The sequence below is a fragment of the Notolepis coatsorum genome, assembly GCF_963971535.1.
Source record: "Notolepis coatsorum genome assembly, chromosome: 20".
Lineage (NCBI taxonomy): Eukaryota > Metazoa > Chordata > Actinopteri > Aulopiformes > Paralepididae > Notolepis > Notolepis coatsorum.
Window position 1 is genome coordinate 61114748 of NC_140184.1, and position 22946 is coordinate 61137693.

General features: G+C 41.9%; 1 protein-coding gene across 1 annotated transcript in view; it reads left to right on the forward strand.

The window, feature by feature from the left end:
- Positions 1–22946, forward strand: part of kif13ba (kinesin family member 13Ba) — a gene marked incomplete at its 3' end in the record, with an annotated part of 212184 nt that overhangs the window by 77080 nt on the left and 112158 nt on the right. The window contains exons 6-8 of the mRNA XM_084337338.1: positions 2861–3041; positions 12365–12452; positions 15280–15414. Of these exons, the coding sequence (XP_084193464.1) occupies positions 2861–3041; positions 12365–12452; positions 15280–15414 (404 nt within the window). The remainder of the gene's footprint in view (positions 1–2860; positions 3042–12364; positions 12453–15279; positions 15415–22946) is intronic.

The following is a 22946-nucleotide window of genomic DNA, read 5'->3' on the forward strand; positions in this document are numbered from 1 at the left end:
AACTTGAAATGGTAACAACAGATGAGGTACTCAAAAAAAACTGAGCGCCCTCCATCCTAACAAGGCCACTGGCCATGACAACGTCCCCTCCAAATTCCTCAGAGACTCTGCAGCCGCCATCACCCCAGTCATCACACACATAATAAACCTCTCCATAAAACAGGGACACGTCCCCAAGGACTTAAAAATTGTGAGAGTGACCACCCTGCACAAAAAGGGCAGCAAATTAGACCCAGGCAACTACCGCCCTGTTTCTATTCTTACCTCCATCTCGAAATTCATGGAAAAAATAGTCTACGAACAGGTAGAAAAGTACCTTGCGGAAAAAAATCGAATCTACGAATTCCAATCTGGCTTCAGAACATCCCACTCCACTGACACATGCCTTCTCTATTTGAATGACCACATCAAACAAGAGGTGGACGCGGGCAAATACTGTGGCATGGTCATGCTGGACCTACAAAAGGCCTTCGACACTGTCAATCACTCCATTCTGATTGACAAGCTAAAAGCAATTGGTTTTGATAGTCTATGTCAGGGGTTCCCAAACTTTTCAGGCCAGGACCCAGAAAATAAGGTGTCAGAGAGGTGTTTATTTATTAAGTTAATATAAAACCATATAGTCACATTTTAGAATACAATAGAATAGAATTTTAGAATACAACTAGAAACACTGTCCTGGCCTGCTTCTAAGTTCAGTGGCCTGACAAAAAAATAAAAAAATACAAAAAATAAAAATAAAAAATAAATGATTTATTTTTTTTGGAAATCATCTCGCGGTTGAAAGAAATGATGGACCAAATTTGTAAACACAATGATATTTATTAATAAATGCAAAGGAAGCACATGTAGCTCAAGGGTGAGCCCAGGCCAAAACAACAAACAAACACCACTATTCTTCAAATAAACCAACCTAATCTATGGTAAAAGAAATTACATTACCTAAACTACCCTTACCTAACAAAAACAGGAAAAAACAATGTCCAAAGGAAATGGCAGCTCACCCCATCCGTGCTTCCTGAAAAAGAGGAAAATAACACATTAGAGATACATACAAGAATGGCAAAATATATACAAAACAATCTATAGCTATCTATGCTCTCTCTGTGGCCACACACACAAATGCAATGTCACTAATACAAAGGCCAATAAACAAAATGCAATATTATCCAAGTACAGGTTACAAAATCACACCAGGCCTAGCCTCATGCCAGAGAGAGAGTGACTGAAGTGAGCAGCCATGTTTTAACAGGGTGTGGTGATCCATGATTGGGTGGTGGGTGATGGCTTCTGATTGGGTCTTGGAGTCTTGAAACCCATCCACCAATCAGTGCTGTGCTGCTATGTAGTCCACCAATGGAAGGGCAGTCATAGCAGGGACTGGCTGGAGGAAGGAAACAAAATGGAGTACAAAACACACTGGGGAAGCACACATTGGGATGTAACAGATGTATCAGTGAGCTGGATGCAATCCTACCTGGAGGGGAGAGAACAGATGGTGGAGGTAAACGGTACTCTACCCCCCCCCCCCCCCCCCTCACAGTGAGCTGTGGTATTCCACGAGGAAGCATACTAGGACCGCTACTGTTCCTAATTTATGCAAATGACATGTCGTCAGCTTGTGACTCCAACTTGTTCTTGTTCGCGGACGACTCAGCTCTGCTCGTCTCTGACAAGAACAAGTTACAGGTTGAAAAAACCCTCAGCTCGGAACTCGTCAGAATCTGCACCTGGCTCGCTGATAACAAACTATCATTACACCTGGGTAAAACAGAGTCCATTCTCTTCGGATCAAATAACAAACTCAGCAAGACTGACTGCTTCTCAGTTACAGTGGGTGACAATATTGTCAGAAGGAAAGATGAAATTACATACCTGGGTTCCATCCTAGAGGCAAATCTTTCCTGTGACAAAATGGCATCCAATGTAATAAAAAAAAGTCAACCAACGAACTAGATTCTTGTACCGGATCTCCTCTCTGGTAAACAAGAATACCCTGAAGACTCTGGCAGGAGAACTCATTCAAGGGTACTACGACTATGCTTGCACCTCATGGTACCAAAGCACCTCAAAGGCGCTAAAAACAAGATTACAAACATCACAAAACAAACTGGTCAGACTACTACTTGACCTTACTCCTAAAACCCACCTCACCCCTGCCCACTTTGACTACCTAGGATGGCTTAGAGTAGACGACAGAGTACAGCTACTTGCAATGGGCCTGGTCTACAAGATACACCACACCACTCGGGTACCCATGTACATGTCGAAATACTTCCTAAAGGTCACAGGTCAGTGAATACCACGCCCACAACACCAGAGGGAGTTCCACAAATCATGTGCAACCCAGATTCGGCACAAACAAGGGACTAAACTCGTTTCGCAATTACCGTATGCCACAACAATGTGGAACGCCCTACCCACAGCCGTAAAAAAATGTAATCCCTACCCACATTCAAAACCGTTCTTAAAGAGCACCTACGGGTGCAATTCGAAACTGGCCACCGTAAATGTCAACCCCCACCCCCTCCTAATAGACAGTCTCCTCCCCACTGTATGTATATATTTTCTCCCACCCAACCACCCCACCTAATGTACAGTCTCCTCCCCATCATATGTATATATTTTCTGTTAGGATCTCTGGGTAACAGTACTGTATATTTGCATATCATATACAGTATGTCACAAATGTAACAGTACTATATACCTGTATGTCCCTATGTCATGATGTCTTGTATGTTGTGTGTGTCATAAATGTCACTATGAATTGAAAATGGTACCCATTCTGCAATCTGTTAAATAAAGTTTTCATTCATTCATTCATTCATTCATTCATTCATGTATGTGTGTGTGTCCACAGGCTCAGGGAAGTCCTACACCATGATGGGTTCAGTGGACTCGCCCGGCTTGATCCCTCGGTTGTGCAGCGCACTGTTTGAGCGCACCCTGAAGGACCAACGGGAGGGGGAGAGCTTCACGGTGGAGGTCTCCTTCATGGAGATCTACAACGAGAAAGTCCGGGACCTCCTTGACCCCAAAGGGTATGGCCACGTCTCCTCTCCTTTTAACCTCCCACACTGGTTTTAGTTTTCTACGTTTGGAATTCTCTGCAAGTAATCTTCCTCCATCATGGCTTATGTGGTTTGTTTGTTTGCTTTATACTATATATAATAACGTAAAATAGAAATTGTCATATGGCAATCTGAATTATATTGTATTCATTAACCCTTTAATCGCCGTTGACGCTTTTCAGCGTCATTCCCTGCCATGCTTATTCTGCCGATGACGCTGTACAGCGTCATTGATATCAATATTTCAAAAATCTGTGATCGAAATCATATTTCTCCCCTGGAGACATTATATGTACTGGTGAGCCCCTGTCAACTCTCTAACTGTTCAAGAGCGCCATCTGGTGGCCGATCGGCAGATCGCCCAGGGCATAAACAGGGAAGTGGACGCTGGTGCTCATTTCAATTTGGTCCGATCACTCGCTATAGGTCCCGGGACTCGAGCTCGACACAATGGATATCGATCCGTTGCCAATAACTCGATAAACATGATTTGGACGTATATACTATTATACAACCTGGAAATGGATCGGGTATTTCTATATCCCATAATAGAAAAAATTCTGTTCCACGCTCATCTCCCAACGGCGCGAGGAAGCTACGGTGAGTTTCAGCGTTATTTTGTAATGTCTTCTATACTAACTGCTCCAATGATCATATCACCCACACTAGATTAATGATATAACGTTGCCCACGGAATTATAAACGACCCCCCGCCCATCCGGTCATCATCCGATCATACGTAGTAACTTCTAGAAGTACGTCCATTTGAAATTTTTTATCTCGCGCCGATTGCTATCAAACTGTATACAATCATCAATATAATGCATTTGGGGCTATAAATCACGTTCTGGAGAAAGCTGCAGAAAACGATAAAAACATACTTATACTTTAGACCGTATTTTAGTATGAATATGTGAATGAAAAAGTATAACGTTGCTACACCCTGAACAATAGATATAGGACTTTGAATGGGCCATGGTAATGTCAATTTAGCAATACAATTTAAAAAGTTATAGCCCTGCAAAGAAGGGGAACTTCTCCATGTTAAATACGGCTGGCGAGGGATGGTAAATTATGAATTTAACCCCGGCGATCAAAGGGTTAAGGGAAGAGGGTACCTTCATTTTATACCTTGAGCAAGACACTTAACCCCTAGACTGGTAAAGATATGCCTCCTAAAGTGTGTAAACGGGAAAATACAGGAAGTACAGGCTTTCCGGTTTCGACAAAACAATTATAGAAACGTGTGAAGTGCACAATATTTCCTTGTTTAAGCCACTGCAACGTCTTTGCCTGAAGAATTTACTACATGACCGGGACGTTCTAGCTTGTTTGCCGACAGGATTCGGGAAAAGTTTGGTCCGTTCGGAGGCAGCTTCCAGGGGAAGTACATACACCGGAAATTATACCCTATACACACTTTCGGCAGTAGTTCTTTACCAGGCTTTTATCTCACGGAGGAGATAAAACTGGGAATGAGGTTGCTTAACCCCTAACTGCTCCAGATGAGCAGGTCGACACCTTGTGTGGTTGCCTCTGCCGTTGGTGTGTGAGTGAATGGGTACGAATTTGAGGAACACAATTGTAAAGCGCTTTGGATAAAAGCACCATTTAAAGCTGTTCAGGAAAGTGACTTTCAAGGCTTTATGTGATGTTTAAGACATATTTTCAAGTACAATGGAAGCCTGTGGCAGAAAATAACATGTACAATATTGTGAAAAATAACAACTTTTGTATTGTAAGATAAATGCATCATTTCATGACCAATGCCCTAGGCAAGATTTTAGCTGGTGACCTTTGCATCGTAACCAATTACACCACTAATCATATACATATGATATATGATATTATGATGTAAATACATATCGATAGCATTATATAAATATTCTTATGTCTTATATCCTTATATTATTCCTATATTACTATCTTATATTTATAAACATGAATACACATATCCAATCCTTTGATTGGATTTTTGGATTTGATTCATTGTGTTCATAGACTCGCACATAAACTGCATAGCTTTGTCTTTAACTCTTTAAATGCCATGCCTGGTTTTCCATTTTACCGCTTGAATGCCACCATCCGCGCCAATGTTAACGTTAATATCGCCTAATCTATGTTTTAAATTATGGCTATGTGTCTAATCTGCCCATCGCATTATCAAAGACTATGTTCCAGACAGTGCTGTGAAGGCAGATTGTTTTTTTATCGCGTCGTTGCCGTTTCAGAGCAGTTAGAAAAGCCCCCGTTTTGATATAAAAAACAACTCATTCTGGAGCATTCTATGAAAAACGTCTTTTAGTGGAATATTCCACAACGTTGATATTCGTCGGCCTTTTTATGAATCGTTTTCAAATAAACGCTAGATGATCAATATTATACGTGCACGCACGCACATTACGGCCGCGCGCGGACAATCGCCTTGTTGATTTCCTCTCGGACTTTTACAGTGAAAACGAAAGAAGAGATTTCACAAAACAGCTTATAACTTCATCAAAATTACTCTGATTATCCTACCACTGATAACATAGAGTCCTTACCTGACATCAGATGGTATCCAACTGGTATATTCCAATTCCTGATCACCATTCGAAAAAATCGATACGTGTATGGATCCAACGCGACACAGTGGTTCTCCATGATCCGCGGAGATCTGAGGCTCCAGAATGAACTCTAGTAACCCCGGCTGGATCAGTGAACTGGAAAATGTGGAGTACCGGATTTTTTTCCCCATTCATTTTCATTGAGTCCATTCCAAAATCACTTATGTCATCTGGGAGACGACAGGGGGCGCTTTTTTCCACAGTGATCACCGGCGCAGCTCGGCAATACTCGGGTAGGCTCGGGTGATGCAATAATTTTTCAGATCGCAAAAAAAAAAAAATTAAAAAAAATTCCGAGAAATCTCGTGAGTGGCTAGCAACCACCTATAAAAAAACACGAGAAATCTCGTGAGTGGCACTGAAAGAGTTAAAATGTTCTTTATTTTAGAAACAAAAAAAAATTAAATATTACTAAAGAAACTAGCGACATGAAACTATTATATACAATATATAAATAAGGTATTGCACAAAATCCTGCATCTCCTGCATTGCTGGAAGGCACTGAGGTTGAGAATGTGTCTGCAGGTGGCCCACGATGAAGGGTTTGAATAAAATATTTCAAAAAAGTAGGGATGCTCGATATTGGCTTTTTTACCTATACCGATATTGTCCAACTCTTAATTTCCGATACCGATATCAACCGATACCGATATATGCAGGGTTCCCCCCCCCCCCCCCCCCCCCCCCCCCAAAAATGGAATAATTTCAGGTAATTAACATTACATATCTCTTGTTGTGGAATTAACACAACATTATGCATACTTTTGACAATAAATAAAATCAGAATTTGTTCTTACTTGCTTGCCTGGGTAAATAAAGGTTATAGAAATGTAAAAAAAAAAAAACAATACCGATATTTTCCGATATCACATTTTAATGCCGATATCGGACGATAATATCGGTAGGCCGATAATATCGGACATCCCTACAAAAAAGGGAAGAGGAGTACAGGGTGTTACATTATATTAATGACAAAGTTGCTGATGGTGAAACCCAGCCAATAATAGCATCTAAGCCACATTATAGTCTAACCTTCTAAACACAAACGGTAAGAGTAATCACACCTACAGTAGCATTCATGCATGAAATAATTATGCATTCAATGAATACTAGTGATGCACCGATGTGAAAATTGTGGCCGATAACCGATATTAATATTGCTGTTCTGGCCGATATTTTTAAATATTTAAATATTTAATATTTTAATATTTTTTAATATTGGCCCGATACCGATACCGATGTGTAAAAAAACTGCCATATCGGCCGGCCGATATATCATGCATCACTAATGAATACCTCGCTCACTTGGTGTATGCTATAGGCATATATAAGACTAATCAATAATGAAAATGCAAAGGCTTACAACTAAACTATTAACCTCTTACTTTGGGTGCCGGAAAACGCTTTACAGCGTCATTCCCGGCCATGCTCAAGTTGCCGAAGGACGCTTTACAGCGTCTTTAATATCAATATTTCAAAAATCTGTGATCGGATTCATATTTCCCCTCCGCTGGCCTGAGATCCACCAGGAGGACCCACTGAGCTCTCTGGCGGTTCAGGAGCGCCATCTGGTGGCCGATCGGCGCAATCGCCAAACAGGAAGTGCTGTGGAGGTTGTGCTGGTCGGCCATATTACTTCCGGGCACTCGGTTTGGCTCCCGGCACTCTGGCTCGTCACAATATATAGCGATCCATTGCCAATAACTCGATAAACAACATGATTTGGACGTATATAGTATTATACAAGCTGGAAATGGTTCATCAGGATAAACATCCCATAATCGAAAACGGTCTACACCACGCTGATCGTCCAACGGCGCAAGGAAGATCCGGTAAGATTCAGCGTTATTTTTGAACGTGTTCCATATAAACTGTTATGATGAACATATGACCCACACTAGATGAATGATATAACGCTGCCCACGGAATTATAAACGATCCCCCGCCCATCCGGTCATCATCAGATCATACGTAGATCATTCTAGAAGTACGTCCAATTGAAATTTTTTATATCGCCCCGATTGCCATCAAACTGTATTTCATCATCAATATAATGCATTTGGGGCTATAGATCACGTTCTGGAGAAAGCTGCAGAAAGAGATGAAAACATACTTATACATTAGACCATATTTTAGTATGAATATGTGAATGAAAAAGTTTAACGTTGCTACACAATGAACAATACATATAGGACTTTGAATGGGCCCTAATAATGGCAATGTAGCAATAGAATTTAAAAAGTTATAGCCATGCAAAGAAGGGGTACTTCTCCATAGACAAATAGAGCTGGCAATCTATGGTATATCATGAATTTAACCCATGGCACCCAAAGTGTTAAGCCCTAACCATATTTTCTGAAAATTCGCTTAAAAGTACATACCGGTACCCAAGTAAATGGAAGATTGCTCCACTTCTACAAGGCCATTTGCATGTTCTTGGAATCTAGGGACATGTATGGACCTCAGGGAATGTATTCTCAGTGTCAGAAATATTGTGTCTGTTACTAGGCTTGAGTAAATTGTAATGAACCAAAGGAGAATATATATTTTTTTTTGTTACGGTGAATAACACTATGCTAACATTGACCAGACGTGAAAAGTTTAAGCAAATTAATAAAGGGCAGATGATTTACAGGGGTTTTTGTAGATGCAGTACTGAATTTTGCCATCCGGACACATGCCATTTAAAATATGAATATAGAATATCAGGCCTATAAATTACCTTATTATGGCAAAGTCATACATCTATGTATCGGGCCAAATCTCCTCTTTCCAATGGCAGAGTTCAATCTGGATTTAGTACCACCAGGCGCCCGTAACAGGGCAGCAAATACCGTGAATGAAATCTACTGTAAGTACAGTTACTTTTTTGTAATGAAAAATGCTCCACCATTTTTCATCAGATTGAGACCATTTTAATAGTTATAATAGCACCATAGTTATTTCTATGCCCGGCTAAGAGAATCAAACTTGTGATATCATCAAGTATAACATCTGGAGCTGTTCCATTGACAACAAATGGGATTCTGTAGACCCACAGAACGTTTGTTATATTTTTTCATAGATCAATAATGAGCTTGAGTTCTCAGCTCGGAAACAGAAAATGCACTTATAAACTCAGAACGTTTCCCTGGGTGCTCTGTGTCATCTATACAATATTTCCCAATGCATTGTCTATGGAGCAGCTACAGACTGGATGAAGTTTGAGTTTTAGCACTCTAGTTTTTGGATTTGGTAGAGTTGCTCATTTTCACTAATAATTTTGTGCTGGCTTAAATCAGGAGAATTTTTTTATTGGGTGTAGTTCCCCTTAACACATTCAGGTCCATTCGATTTCAGCATCTAGCTATAGCACGGCCAGGTTTCACTGTGCGTCACGTTGTTTATAGAGCTAAATCTATATTTTATATTATAGCTATGGATACAATACCATGGTCATTTGACATTAACTATCTTCCGTTCAAGATGCAAAAAATAATAAACATTTTCATGAATACGTTCACGGGGTAATTCCGTGGTGAATATGAGTATAATTTTGGAATGATCCGGGCTAATTCCTGGGAGGCTGGCTATAGGGCGCAACGTGAATTCTACTAAATCCATTGGCGTTTCGTCCCTGTACACGCTATTATTTTCAAATCAAATGCTAGGTATTATGTTTCATCATGAATGCATGAAAGGGGGGGGGGTCGTTTCAGATTAATTGATTGCCAATAACGGCATTCATTATTACCACAACACATGCCGATCAGGGGGATGGGTATGAAAACCATGCATGATCAAGCTGAAATTTACATCAGATTGTCCTTACCTGTGGGTGGTGGTATTCCAAAAATAATATTCCAATTATTTGATCCCCATCTGGTCCATCCTATGCCCATCTGGTCCACGACATAACCCACCACAACATATGGATCGGGGGTCCCGAAAACAATTCAATGCGATCGAATGAAGCCCTAGGTTTCCCATTACTATAAAAGTCCGTCCGGAGACATTTGAGTGTTACACCCGGTCGCGTCTATACTTTCCGCAACGGAGCTCGGTTTCCGGGTTCCTCTGATTGGCCGCGACCCCCACGTGACCCGCGCTAGCACGCCCCCTTATCCACCGCTGCCGCCAGAGCGGCAGAGGTCCCTGCCTTCCTCAATTTATACGCATGGAAGTATTGACTACGCCGTAACGAATCATTAAAAAAATATACCGTTAACTGGAATATGTTGTGCCTTTACACATATGGCACAATATGGTTTGTCATGACAAACAAATAAAATATCGCGTCGCCGGCTGTCTCTGGCTTGCTCCAGCGGACACCAGAGCTCAGCGAAGTTACCTGGCGAATAACTGCTACCTGCAGACCAATTAGCAAATTAAACAAAACAAGCCTGGGCATAATGTGGCTAATATGCATTTGTATAGAAGTGGGATACAATGGGCACCACCTCATCCTAATCGACTGACTGAATAGTCAAATGAGAACAGACAATGGAGCACCCTATAAACATTTGAATGGCACTGACACAGGTGTGCAGGCTGAATGGTGGTAGCATTGTTTTCACTGAAGCCACAATTTGCATGATAAATACAAAGGCATGCAGGCACTCAGCCACCAGCTAGCCTTTCGTCCCTTTGTACGCCTCCAGTGGATGGATGATGCCTGTAGCAACCGCCTAAGCATCTGCATATGGTCCTTTAAGGCATTTTGAAGTCCTTAACACATTGACCGCCAGAGGTCGCTGTGGGCGTATGGCCGTTTGTGCCAGCGCTTTGTTCAATGGGGAGAATGCAGTGATTGCGAGTGCTAAAACTATATAAAATATTATAGCTATGGATCTAATAACATTGTTGATTGTCAGTGAGTTTCTTCTGGTCAACATGCAAAAAACATATAATTTTCTTCATCTGTACATTTCCGTTTTATACCGTGGTGAATATGAGTATAGTTTGAGTGATTCTGAGTAATCCCAGGAAAAGACGCGAAAACAGCTTAGTTTAGTTAAATCCACTTAACACGTTGCCATTTTTCGCCTGATTATCGAATCTTCCTGAAATCAACGCTAGATTATCGCTATTATGTCTCCTCATGCACGCATGAAAGTGGGTTTGTAGCGGTGCGCCCCTCCGTGCTGTGATGTGACCAACGGGAAACGGCACACACAGATTCCACACAGACAGCTTCGATCGTGGGAGAAAGAAATATCAGATCAACGCAAGATTGGATATATACTGTCCTTACCTTGTCTCTGATGTAATGCAAAAAAAATAATCCAATTATCTGATCGCCATTCCAAGTACTGGTCGCGGTAGTCCGTCCCACGGTATCCGGCATTGCATATGAACAAGGGGAGGGGGCAGCCTAGTTGATGCATCGTTGTAAGCGCTTGTCTTGCCGGAGTATTTAAACCCCGCCTGCACGGCTCAGCTCGGCCCAGAAAACAAACTACATCGTTTCAAATGGAGTGCAATAGCGGCCGCAAGGCGGTAGGCAGCGGTATTGAGACCGTCTGCGATCTCAGACACATTCAGTACAGCATGCACAGGCTGCCCCGATGAATTATGAATGGCAATAGCTAATAAAAGAAATACCGAAACAGAAACGTAGATCTCTCTAGTAATTAGATCAGGATGTGCGCTATAAAGAGAGGGACGGAAATGTTAGGAAATGTTAGTAGAGTGGAGGTGTCGGTTTGTGGTCACCAGGATGTTGTGTTACCCATTTATTTGTTATGTTATGTACTTCTACACTGTAGCGCCTTGAGATTAGTTCCACAAATATAAAGCGCCCCTACAAATTGAGATTATTATTATTATTATTATTATTATTCATAATATGGCTTGAGCAGCAAGAAACTTAGCATAGCTTGTACTTGACTGCTAAGAAGTTATTGTTCTGCGTGGGACAGCAAGAACTGCTCCTGTACACGTTAACCAATGCCAAACAGTGACAATGCACTAAGGAGAAATAGACGAGGTAGATATAGGTAGGTGGTGGTGATACAGCAGGCACATGCCACAGTCCACCACTAGATCAAAGAGCATGGCCCATAGAAGTGCATTGTGTAGACTGCACACCGTTTTCTATGGACTCGCTGGTAGAGAGCAACTTGTGTCCCAAAAGTTCATGTCCAGGAGCAGGCCACCAGTAAATCAGGTCTGTCCACGGGGCTATTGTGTGTCGGCATAGCCCCCTGAACCGCAGACACCGTGATCCCTGACCCCTCTCACTACACGACCTTTGACCTCAGTAAAATAACCTATAGAAGAGTAGACCATCTGACTGCCATATGGGCACTGCAGCAGAGCACAGAACGATGATGCTCCAAGGCCTGTCGGAGGTCTAGGAATGATTTTAATAGGAGAAGGGGGGGGGGGGGGGGGCTAGTAGAGGTCTGAAATGGGGTTTAATGGAAGAAGAGGACCTTCAGTTTGAGTATATAGGCATAAGTGATTTAATTAGGCAGACTGATTCCAACTTTCATCATTAGGATTACTACAACATTAGGGTTATTTAAAGTTTAACTTAACATAGCTACATGGATATACATTTTCAGAAGCTGAGATAAAGTTAGAAACAAACATATGAATCATAAATGAGTGTTTCTTCCCTCTATGCTTGACGATCAAAGCTTTGATCTTGAATAATTGCACAGGATTTGGAGTGTCTTTAATGACATCCTGTTGTTTGTGTAGGAGCCGTCAGGCCCTGAGGGTGAGGGAACACAAGGTGCTGGGGCCCTACGTGGACGGCCTGTCTCGCCTGGCTGTGGCCAGCTACAAGGTAACCAGACAGGGTCTGTCTCAAAGGTCTTTAACACCATGTCATGATCTTTTCCTTCTCTGTTCACGTTTTTTTCTCAAAGCCTCAGACCGCGTGTGTGTGTGTGTGTGTGTGTGTGGGGGTTATCATGTGGTACACAGGTGTCCTAATTATCAGTCCTAATTAACTCTCCTCTGCCCGTGGCAGTAGTATCTCCCTTCCTCCACGTAGCCATGGGACAGGGATTGATAGCTGCCACTATATATATATATATATCAATCGCTACCACCGTCTCAAATTAACTCATTGACTGCCACGCTGTTTTTCCATCTGTACTCCCTGGTGCCAGCGTTTTTGACCATTTTCACGATATTTGCAGACCCATCGTATATTCAATTTTATAGCTATGGAGACGATAGTGGCTAATTTGAAAGGCAATATTTATACTCCAACAGGGAACAAACTGTTTATTTCTACATACCTTCGTTCCTGCGCAATCCCAGGCTAAAACCCAGCCCGTTTAAAAATAATCCAGTCTCGTTTCCTGGAACGCGAGATATTACGTGTTTTCTGTGCAGCATGCCCATTTCGTGCGGGTTGCTCGCCTGACACCCAGTGTTTACCATTAATTACCTAGACTGTATTATTTCCAGGTCAAAGGTAAACATGACCATACATAGAATGATTGTATTTACAAAGCCACCATGGGGGGGTTCGGTAAAATAGATGTTACCTTTGTCAGCAGGTCCACCAAAACCCTGTCCACTCTTGCTCCGAAGTGTCTGAGTCAGAACAGGAACATTTTAAATAAATAACGTTAGTTGGCTATGGCAGCGCCCAACAGATCATAACGTTACATCCAAACAGCCTGTTTGAAAGTACTAGAATCCAACATAGTCTGGTGAAAATGCACCTTATGTTATGGATGGATCGTCACCGTTTGTCCTCTTCATAATAATCTCCAATAGTTCGCTCTAGGCGATCGCCATTGCCGAACGTTAGTTGGCCCTAGTCTGGAGTGCTCTCAACTCTGGTGTCCCGCGACTACTGCGGGGCGGTGAACAGATAATGTTTGGCCGGTTTGACTATATATTGTATTTTTCTTTATTTTTAAGATTTTATTTTTTGTAGATTTTTATAGATTTATTGGACAAGCCCGGCAGAGAGGAAGGATGGAAGAAGATATGGGGGGAGGACATGCAGCAAAGGTCGCCGGGTCCGGGAGACGAACCCGGGACGGCCGCGTTGCACTGCAGTGCGTTACGTGGTGCGCCACCCTGGCGCCCCAGACTATAGTATTTTTATGATTTACCAGAAGTGCTGAGTCCAATGTAGTCTGGTGAAAACACACCTTATCATCCATAAGTGTGATCGTTTTGTCCTCTTCATAATAATCTCCAATAGTTCGCTCGCCATTGCATTAGGCAGTCCGCAGGCTAGTGGCTACTATTGTGCCCAGCAGTGAGTGAGGAACCCCACCCCCACAGTAAACTAGCCCAGTTCAAAAGGTAGGCGATACTGCGATACCTATCGGGATTCAATCGTCATTGAATTTGAATTTACTCAGAGGTACCAGGATCACACAAGAAGGTCCGGCTGACTGTTAATAATATAATAATAATAGAAAGAACACAGGGGAGCCAAAAACGAGTATACTCATTTTTGCCGTTCAATGAGTTAAGGTTGTTAGTTGTCATGTTTTAGTAAGTTGTTGAAAAGTGAACATCCATCTGAGAGAAGGGAAGACAACAATCCTGTCATTAGCAGTAAGTAAAGTAAGCAGTAAGTCTTCCTCCAGCATCAAGATCTATAATCCTGTGGTGCCCTTGTGTGTATATATATATATATATATATATATATATATATATATATATATATATATATATATATATAATTTAAAAAAAAACAGGGACAGTGCACATTAATCAACATCTTCAGTTTCCACATCAATGTAAATGTGTCTTGACTATAAAAATATATTCCATCTGCTCCCTGTTTGGTGCTCCCACCAATGGCACCACAGAAAGGCTTTCTGCTCCCCGTTTGGTGCTCCCACCAATGGCACCACAGAAAGGCTTTCTGCTCCCCGTTTGGTGCTCCCACCAATGGCACCACAGAAAGGCTTTCGCCTTCCAAACATCAAGAACTTGACCGGTTTTAGGCCAACCTCAAAACCACCTCACAGCCACATGGGCGAGTGTTTTAAAGGGGACCTATTGTGAAAATTGCCATTTGCTGTGTTTTATTAAAATGTTAAATTTGTGCCTTTTCTGCAGTTCAGCTGTGACAAGCACCCTCCCTCTTGAAACGAGCCATTCAGAATTGCAGCCACAAACATGATTAATAGTTAATAACGTGCGTGTAAAGATATCTTGATAAAAATGTGCGTGTACAAGATGGCGGCTCATGTGTAAATCTTCTCTTTTCTACCTAAAGTTTCACCTAAAATGTGTTTCTGACAACATTTTAACGACAAGATTGCTATGCTATTGCTGGATCTTCAGTCATATTTGATCTGCAACGTCTAGTCTGAAAGTTGGATCTGAATCTTTTTCGATGGTACAGGTTTGCGCACCACTGCTAGATGTACAATAATTATCATATTTGTATGATAAAATCAGCTCACTTGTTACAAGCACAGAAACAGCCCATTGAGAACAGGACTGAAACAGAGGAGTATAGAGGCTGCTAGAATGCATAATCTTGGTGTTTTTTTTCTCTCAGCAAAAAGCTTCAAAGACATCTTTAGTGGGCCTCGAAGACCTATATTAACTGTTGAAAAGAACTAAAATATGCCCCCTTTAAGATGTTTCTCCTCTCCCTGGCTCTCTGCCAACTCTCCTGACAGGACATTGAGTCTCTGATGTCGGAGGGGAATAAGTCTCGTACTGTAGCTGCCACCAACATGAACGAGGAGAGCAGCAGATCGCACGGAGTTTTCAACATCATCCTCACGCACCAGCTCAAAGACATGCAGTCTGGGGTAAGAAAAACCAACACAAAAGGTTTTCCTTCATCATGTCATTTCCCCAAGGAAAATGTACTGATAATTAGGGATGTAACTAGTGATGTCCCGATCACATTTTTTTGCTCCCGATCCGATACCGATCATGTGATTTTGAGTATCTACCGATACCAATATTTCCCGATCCGATCAATTTTTCTTTCTTTTTTATTACAATTTTGTTTTCTTTTTTTTTACTTTTCTTTTTTTATTCAACAAACATGACCATGTTCACGTCTTAAACTCATACTGAGGCCTTAGTTTTGGTTTTAAATTGCATATCATCATTCATTTATTTATTGTCACACAGAGCAGAAGAATTTTGCCAAAACAAACCAATAGTATCCAGCTGCAGAACGGCAGACCAGCCACACTTCAGACCCAAACGCATTTCCTTTGATTTAATTATACATCAAATGATTTATGAAGTTAACTTTTCACCTGGATAACGTCAACATTCAGGGTGAATGTAATTGGGATTAAAAAAGAAAAAGAAAAAGAAAAGAAAATGTATTTGGGTCGAGAGTGTGGCTGGTCTGCCTTTCTGCAGCTGGATACTATTGATTTGTTTTGGCAAAATTCTTCTGCTCTGTGTGACAATAAATAAATGAATGATTATATGCAATTTAAAACCAAAACTAAGGCCTCAGTATGAGTTTAAGACGTGAACATGGTCATGTTTGTTGAATAAAAAATAAAAAGTTAAAAAAAAATGCAATTTTTATTTTGCCGATCACGATCTTCGGAAAATCGGATCGGGACATCCCTAGATGTAACGGTAAACAGAAGCCAAGGTTTGTTACGTGCCTTGGTTTTGGGGTCATGGTTCGGTATGAGTTCGGTACAACAGGAAAAAATAAACAAAAATCCCAAATATATAAGGCTAGGTTTCTTTTCATTTATTTTGAACAGACAGTAGTACAAGTTATATTTAGTTCCACCTAGGCTTGCCGTGGTAATCGGTGACAACGGTGTTATTCGGAGTTCAGGCATCCACCAAGTGAATTACTTGCCAACTGCCCCCACCGGTGTATGTTTTATAATAAGAAAATTGACTAATTTGTAAAATACTAAGCATGTTATCAATACTTAGTCAGACAACATTATAAACTGAAAGTGTCTGGACAGCAGAGCTATTTTAGTTTACAGATTAGCACTTCTAGAGTAGATTCAACTCTGAAGCAGAGAAAAGACTAGAGACGAGACGATATGTTACCCAACAATGGCAGAGGATTTCAATATCAGAAGATCAATATTTATATTATATATATATTAAACACTGCAGCAGCTCGACTGGAATGGAGTTCAGAGGACCAGTCCAGACCACCAAAAGTATGTTTGTGCGTTTGTCTTTTTTTCTCGGATCAGCTGTGAGGGAAAGTCGTGCAGTTGGTGTGTGTTTGTTTATTGTTTATAGTTATTTGCACTTACAAACATACATTCTGGAATAAAATAAGTAGAAGAAGAACAGTTCAAATGTGCAGGAAAGGTCAAAAAGCCCAAGGGCTTATAAGCGACCTCCCCTCTTAAACCTATATAGGATAACTACACAGAACCCCCCCCCCCCCCCCCCCCCCCCCACATTATGCACAAACACACATGCACATATCGCTCTCTCATACACGCGGATACATACAATACAGCATTACACAACAATTATAATGGTGGGAAAAAAAGACTGCTCACAAATACACATGGATACTACAGACTACAGCATCTATAGTTATTTTTTAAGCGTGCTTTTAAATGTATTTAAAGTGGAACATGTTTCTGTTAGATTTTGTATATCATTCCACATCACTGCACCTTGATAAACAAATGAGAATTTGGAAACAGAGGTCTTACAGAAAGAATGCGTACGTCTATTTCTTCTTGTGAGATGTGCATGATAATGAGAATTAAACTCAATATAACTTTGAAAGAAATTAGGCAAAGATAAAGGAAGACCAATCACTTTGTACAAAAAAACATAGGCGGCGGGTGAGCTGGAGATTAGGGAAGGATATTATGGGATGGAACTTGCGCGGAGTGTGGAAATGTTTTCCTTTTTTTTTTGGTTGCATGCAAATGATTCTGTCGAAAGGAGCGGACACGGACAAGTTAAACGAGTAGCCTCCAGCTGCATCCCCGGAGAATCCGCTCACTGGCAACTTCCGCCAGCCACAGGACGCGCGCTGATTCACGGAAAGTACGGAAGTAGGCGTGTTCGAGATTGATTTCGGCTCGCCTCGAAAGTAGACTAGAGTAGCCGAGTGCAGCTCACCTGTCCAGCTCATTATAATGCGATGGCCGCGTGCACATTAGATTAGATTCAAATGTACAGCACACCATATAATACTGCTATAGTGGAATATACTATTCATAATCCATAAAGTATACCATCTTGTTGCGCGCTCCTGGCCACCACAGCGCGCACGCACACACAACACACATAATTCTGTTTTGCATCAATATATATATACAGTATTGAGGCAAAACAGACGACGTGTGTGTGTGCAGGGGCGTAGCTGTAGATTCTGGGCCCCATGAAAGAATTTATTAGTGGGCCCCCCAAGTAATTTTTGGCCATTTATTTATTGATGAAAACGCATAATATGGTTTTTACCTATACATTCGGATCAGCAGTTCAGCACCTGCACTGTTGGTGGGTGAGCCTAGTAAAGGATGTCGCATTGCGTTCATCTTCAATGAATGGACCAATGCAATAGTCTACCAAAGAACCTTGAGTCGCACTAGGCTGGGAACAACCCTGGGTCCGGTCAAGTGATAGTAAACTGGACTGGACGAACAACATCGATGCCCTACAGGAAGGGACAGAGCAGACTGTTCTTCCTGAGAAGGCTCAGGTCTTTTAATGTCTGCAGCAAACTGCTGCAGATGTTCTACCAGTCTGTGGTTGCTGGTGCCCTCTTCTTCGCTGTGGTATGCTGGGGGGGCAACACCAACACACACAAAATAAACAAACTGGTCAAAAAAGCAAGCTCTGTGGTGGGAGCGGACCTGGACAGTCTGAATCAAATTTTTTTTCTCTTTTTTTTCTACCTTAAACAGATCTTTTTCAAGTTCCAAGTTTTAATACTCTTATCAACATGCGAGTCAACAAATGCTTGCTTTAGCCATTTAACACAAAAGGATGACCCTCATGCATTGCAAATTTGCATCAAATTCAAAACAGAGTGATGCACAAAATAACTTAAAAGAAAAGAATAATTTAAAACAATGAATAAAGTGTGCATGAAATAATAGGGGAAAGAAAACGTTAGGAACTTGTTACATTCACCCACACAAGGGCTGAGTAATCACCCCCCCCCCCCTCTCTCTCATCAAGGGGGGGGGGGGTCGTTTTACGAAGCTGCATCGTTACCAAAAGCATGTTTTAGGTTCAGTAAAAGACGACGCTGTGATCGATACAGAAGCATGTTTTAGGTTCGGTAAAATATACCTAGAATAGACATTACCTTAGTCCAAAATGAATAATCCCATCGCGATCGCAATTATTTGTGTGCATTGGGCACGGCTAAAATACGGGAAACAATAGGTTCAGGCGATCCGACAGATTGCTCTGTGCTGATTAACTTTGAGGGGGAGGGAGAGAGAGCACAGAGAGAGAGATAGAGCCCCAGTTCAAAAGGTAGGCGATACTGCCACCTGGCGGGATTCGATCGTCATTGCAATTTTAATGTAGGCAGCAGTGCCAGGGAGACACAGGGAGGTCCGCGTGAGTGTTTAGAATGGGGATCAAAGGGGAAAGATCAAAGGATCTAAAAACCAGAAAACTCGTTATACGGTTGGCGACGAAACACAAGTATTCTCGTTTTTGGCGGCCAATGAGTTAAGAGGTTAAATATAGCACATGATAGAGTGGCAAGGTCTGACATTGCGGTTAGAGAGACCATCGCTTAAACTCAGAGGTTTGATCCCTGCAAGAGCCCTGTCTATTCTGTATGATGTCATCATTATTCTCTTTCTGCATGTCCCACGTTCCTCCTCCTAGATCTGTATGATGTCATCATTATTCTCTTTCTGCATGTCCCACGTTCCTCCTCCTAGATCTGTATGATGTCATCATTATTCTCTTTCTGCATGACCCACGTTCCTCCTCCTAGATCTGTATGATGTCATCATTATTCTCTTTCTGCATGTCCCACGTTCCTCCTAGATCTCAATCACATTTACTACTACACTGCAGTGGTGTGTTTGTTATAGTTTGTTTGTCCCATCAAACATTTATCACTACTAGTACAGAATCGTCCCGTCCCCCTCTCTCCCTCCTTCTCTTTGTGTAGCACTGTCCCAGATTCTCTCTGTGTATTTTAGTACACACTGCACTAGCACACAAACCCTACTGCATCCGTGCAACAAGTCTTCAACAAGGAAACAGTCTCCACTGCAGAGCTATTTTTCTTTTTTTCTCCTAGTCTATTTTTGTACCTTATACCTGGATATTCACACACTTGACTATGCACACTCCAAGTCGGAGCGTAAGGGGCGAGTTCATGGCTAAAGTTTACAGAAAAGTTGGAGGCCGGCCATTGTTCATAGCTGCCCTAGTTTGCCTGACTGTTAAGTCGGCGCTGGTTTCCTCCGGGGGCCTGGCTGGGATGCAGCTCGACCTCGAGGCAGGAAACCCTGTTAATAATTCACAGCCTGAAAATGACCTGTCAGTCAATCAGCTGATGTGTCCTAGATGAGTCAGCCTGCTCTATTTCAGCCAGCCAGCCACTTTCAGGCAGTCAGCCTAGTCCAGTCCACTCTATCACTCTGCCAGTTAGTCATTCAGCCCATTGGTCAGCCAGCTGGTCCATCCTGTTTGAGTCAGCCTGCGCTATTCTCGCCAGCCAGCCATCCAGGCAGGCAGGCATGCAGGGAGTCTGCCAGCCACAGCGTTATTCAATCAGCCAGTTAGCCAGCCTGCGCGGTCAGGCCGTCAGTTAGCTGACCCATACTGTATGAGTCAGCTTGCTTTATTTTCATCTGGCCATTTCGTCCCCCAGTCAGGCGGTCAGCCAGCCAAGACAGCCCTAGGTTCTTTTGTTTACCAACTATCTCAACATAGTGATCATCATCATAGGGAGTTTTGCCCTTTTTAACGTCATGATGAATGACGTGGTTAACAGGACCCTGTCACTGAGCTGAGGTCAGCACTTCAGAGTGGACAAGCTAAATGAATACAAACCCAGGAGTGAGTATTTATTTACACAGACTCCATGAGGACTGCTGGTCTGGGATTATTGATCAACCCCCTCGTAACTGCCTTATCTTCAATGCCCTGTCCTTGTGTCCGGCGAAACCTTGGATCTGCTTTCTGAGTTTAGATGCTTGGAAGGAGCATCTCTATAAGCATTGGGCTCTGTGTGTGTGTTGGTTGTTTGTTTTGTGCGTTTGCTCAGTCGCTTCCTCTGTCACTCTGTGATTGATCTACCCTTCCTAGATATTCCCTAGGCTGGGTGATGATTCAATATGATCATCTATCGTCTTTCAGTGGAATCATATCCAGATATCATGAAACACAATTATGTTGGCTAAATTGATAATAAATCAAATAATAAAACACATATTGCATGAAAACAAAATATTTTTGTAAAAATTATGTGTATTTGAGGGAATATCTGAAAATGTATGTCACACTTTACAATCCAATGAGGTTAACATCAACTCGATTACATAACTCATGAATTCGTATACGTGAACAGATATCATGTTTTATATATATATATATATATATATATATATATATATATATATATATATATATATATTGTTTTATATATTGATTGATATTCCTAGCACCTATGCAGCGCTAAACACACTTGTCACATATTTTCTTTTATCGACTGCTGACGGGTGTAGATCATGTTACATGACCTTTGTGGGGCCGACTCGGGCCAAACCACATTGATTATACATAATATCAAATGTCCAAAAGATACACGAGGTGACAAGTGTGCCCATGAAAACGCAGTGTTTCCGTAGGCCGTGGATGTTATTCAGTGCTATCTCTACACAATGACAACACAGATTGTAGATTGTCACGCTTCATGATCTGAGAACCCAAACCCCCCTTCTGCCGTAGTTCCCTTGGTGCCTGGCCAAGGCCTCGGAGCGCAAGACAACACGGGCTGTGAAGAGCGAGTAACGTAACGGGAGGAGGCTGTGTGGGATCAGATCAGATCAAATTAGACTAGTGGCAAGTAGCCTGACCTGCTCCTCCATTTACATTTGGCTTTGCCTTTTAAACGTATCTGTAGAGGAGGGCTGTACCGACGTATGAAAGTGAAGACCAGTATCACTTTGCTTTGGTATGATTTTTGACAAATCATGGAATACCGTGATATTACGCATTTTCTTAAGACTGCATTTCCACATGTCAAAATACTACAAAATTTAACACTGCACTGTGTCCCCGTCTCCCACTCTTATGAATGAGTACACTTTGAGTTCATATAATGGTTCTCTGTTGTGAAATGATAAACAAACAAAACGTCTGATCAAAAGCATAGAGGTTCTTACCACCATTAAAGGGGACATATTGTGGAAAATGGGTTTTGTCTAGTCTAGTGAATTTGGCAGTTTGAAATGTTATTTAGGTGCTGGGGAAAAATTACATAATGTAATCTTTGCCATTGGGCCAGGGTTTGAAGTCTTCAGATTAGCAAGGCTAAACAAGCTGTTCAGAAATGCTTGTTCCTTGACGATGTGATAGCTTTGATTAATCCATTAGCTGTGCTTTTTGGAGCCGGGAACACTGCCCAGTGTCAACCTAATGTACTACCCAGTTTGGAAAAGGATTTTACCCTTGGGTATGGGCAGGGCCGCCTCAGGGGGTGTGCGAGCAGTGCGGTCGCACAGGGCCTCGCGGGAAGGGGGGCCTCACACAATTTTTTTTTTTTTAAATATTTGTATTTATTATTATTTTTTATTTTTATTTTTTTTATTTTTATTTTTATTTGCGAGGCCCCCCTTCCCGCGAGGCCCTTTTTCATCACAGACCTAAAATCTAGTTTTGCTTATATGCTTATATATTTCACATTAGACACGTTTGTAGAATGTGTCTGACTTGTTCCTGGCTCTGAGGCTCTGCAGATACACTATTGGAGGCAACTCTGAGGCTCTGCAGGCAGCAGAATTGGTTTCAATGAGGGGAGGGGTTACAGGTAAGGTAGCGTCTGACTATTTTGCGCGTGCAGCATTGGAGGTTATGCCAGCCAAGATGAAGAGGACATCGTTCGGCAGATGGACTGAAGATGAAAGTTGTTGCATGTTAGACAGTTCAGTCAGGCTAGCCATCCCGGCTAAAGACAGGGACAGCTAGTTAGCTTTAGCTACGTTATAATATTGAGTGCTAACGTGTGGTTCAGTCGGGATATAGCCATGATGATGTCGGCTAGTAGCTAGCTTAGCTAAAGGCTAACTAGCGTTAGCTAACCTAGAGACAGCGCGTGCAGCATTGTTATGCCAAGATGAAGAGGACGGTCGTTCGGCAGATGAACTTCGTCAACTCCACGCGGTTG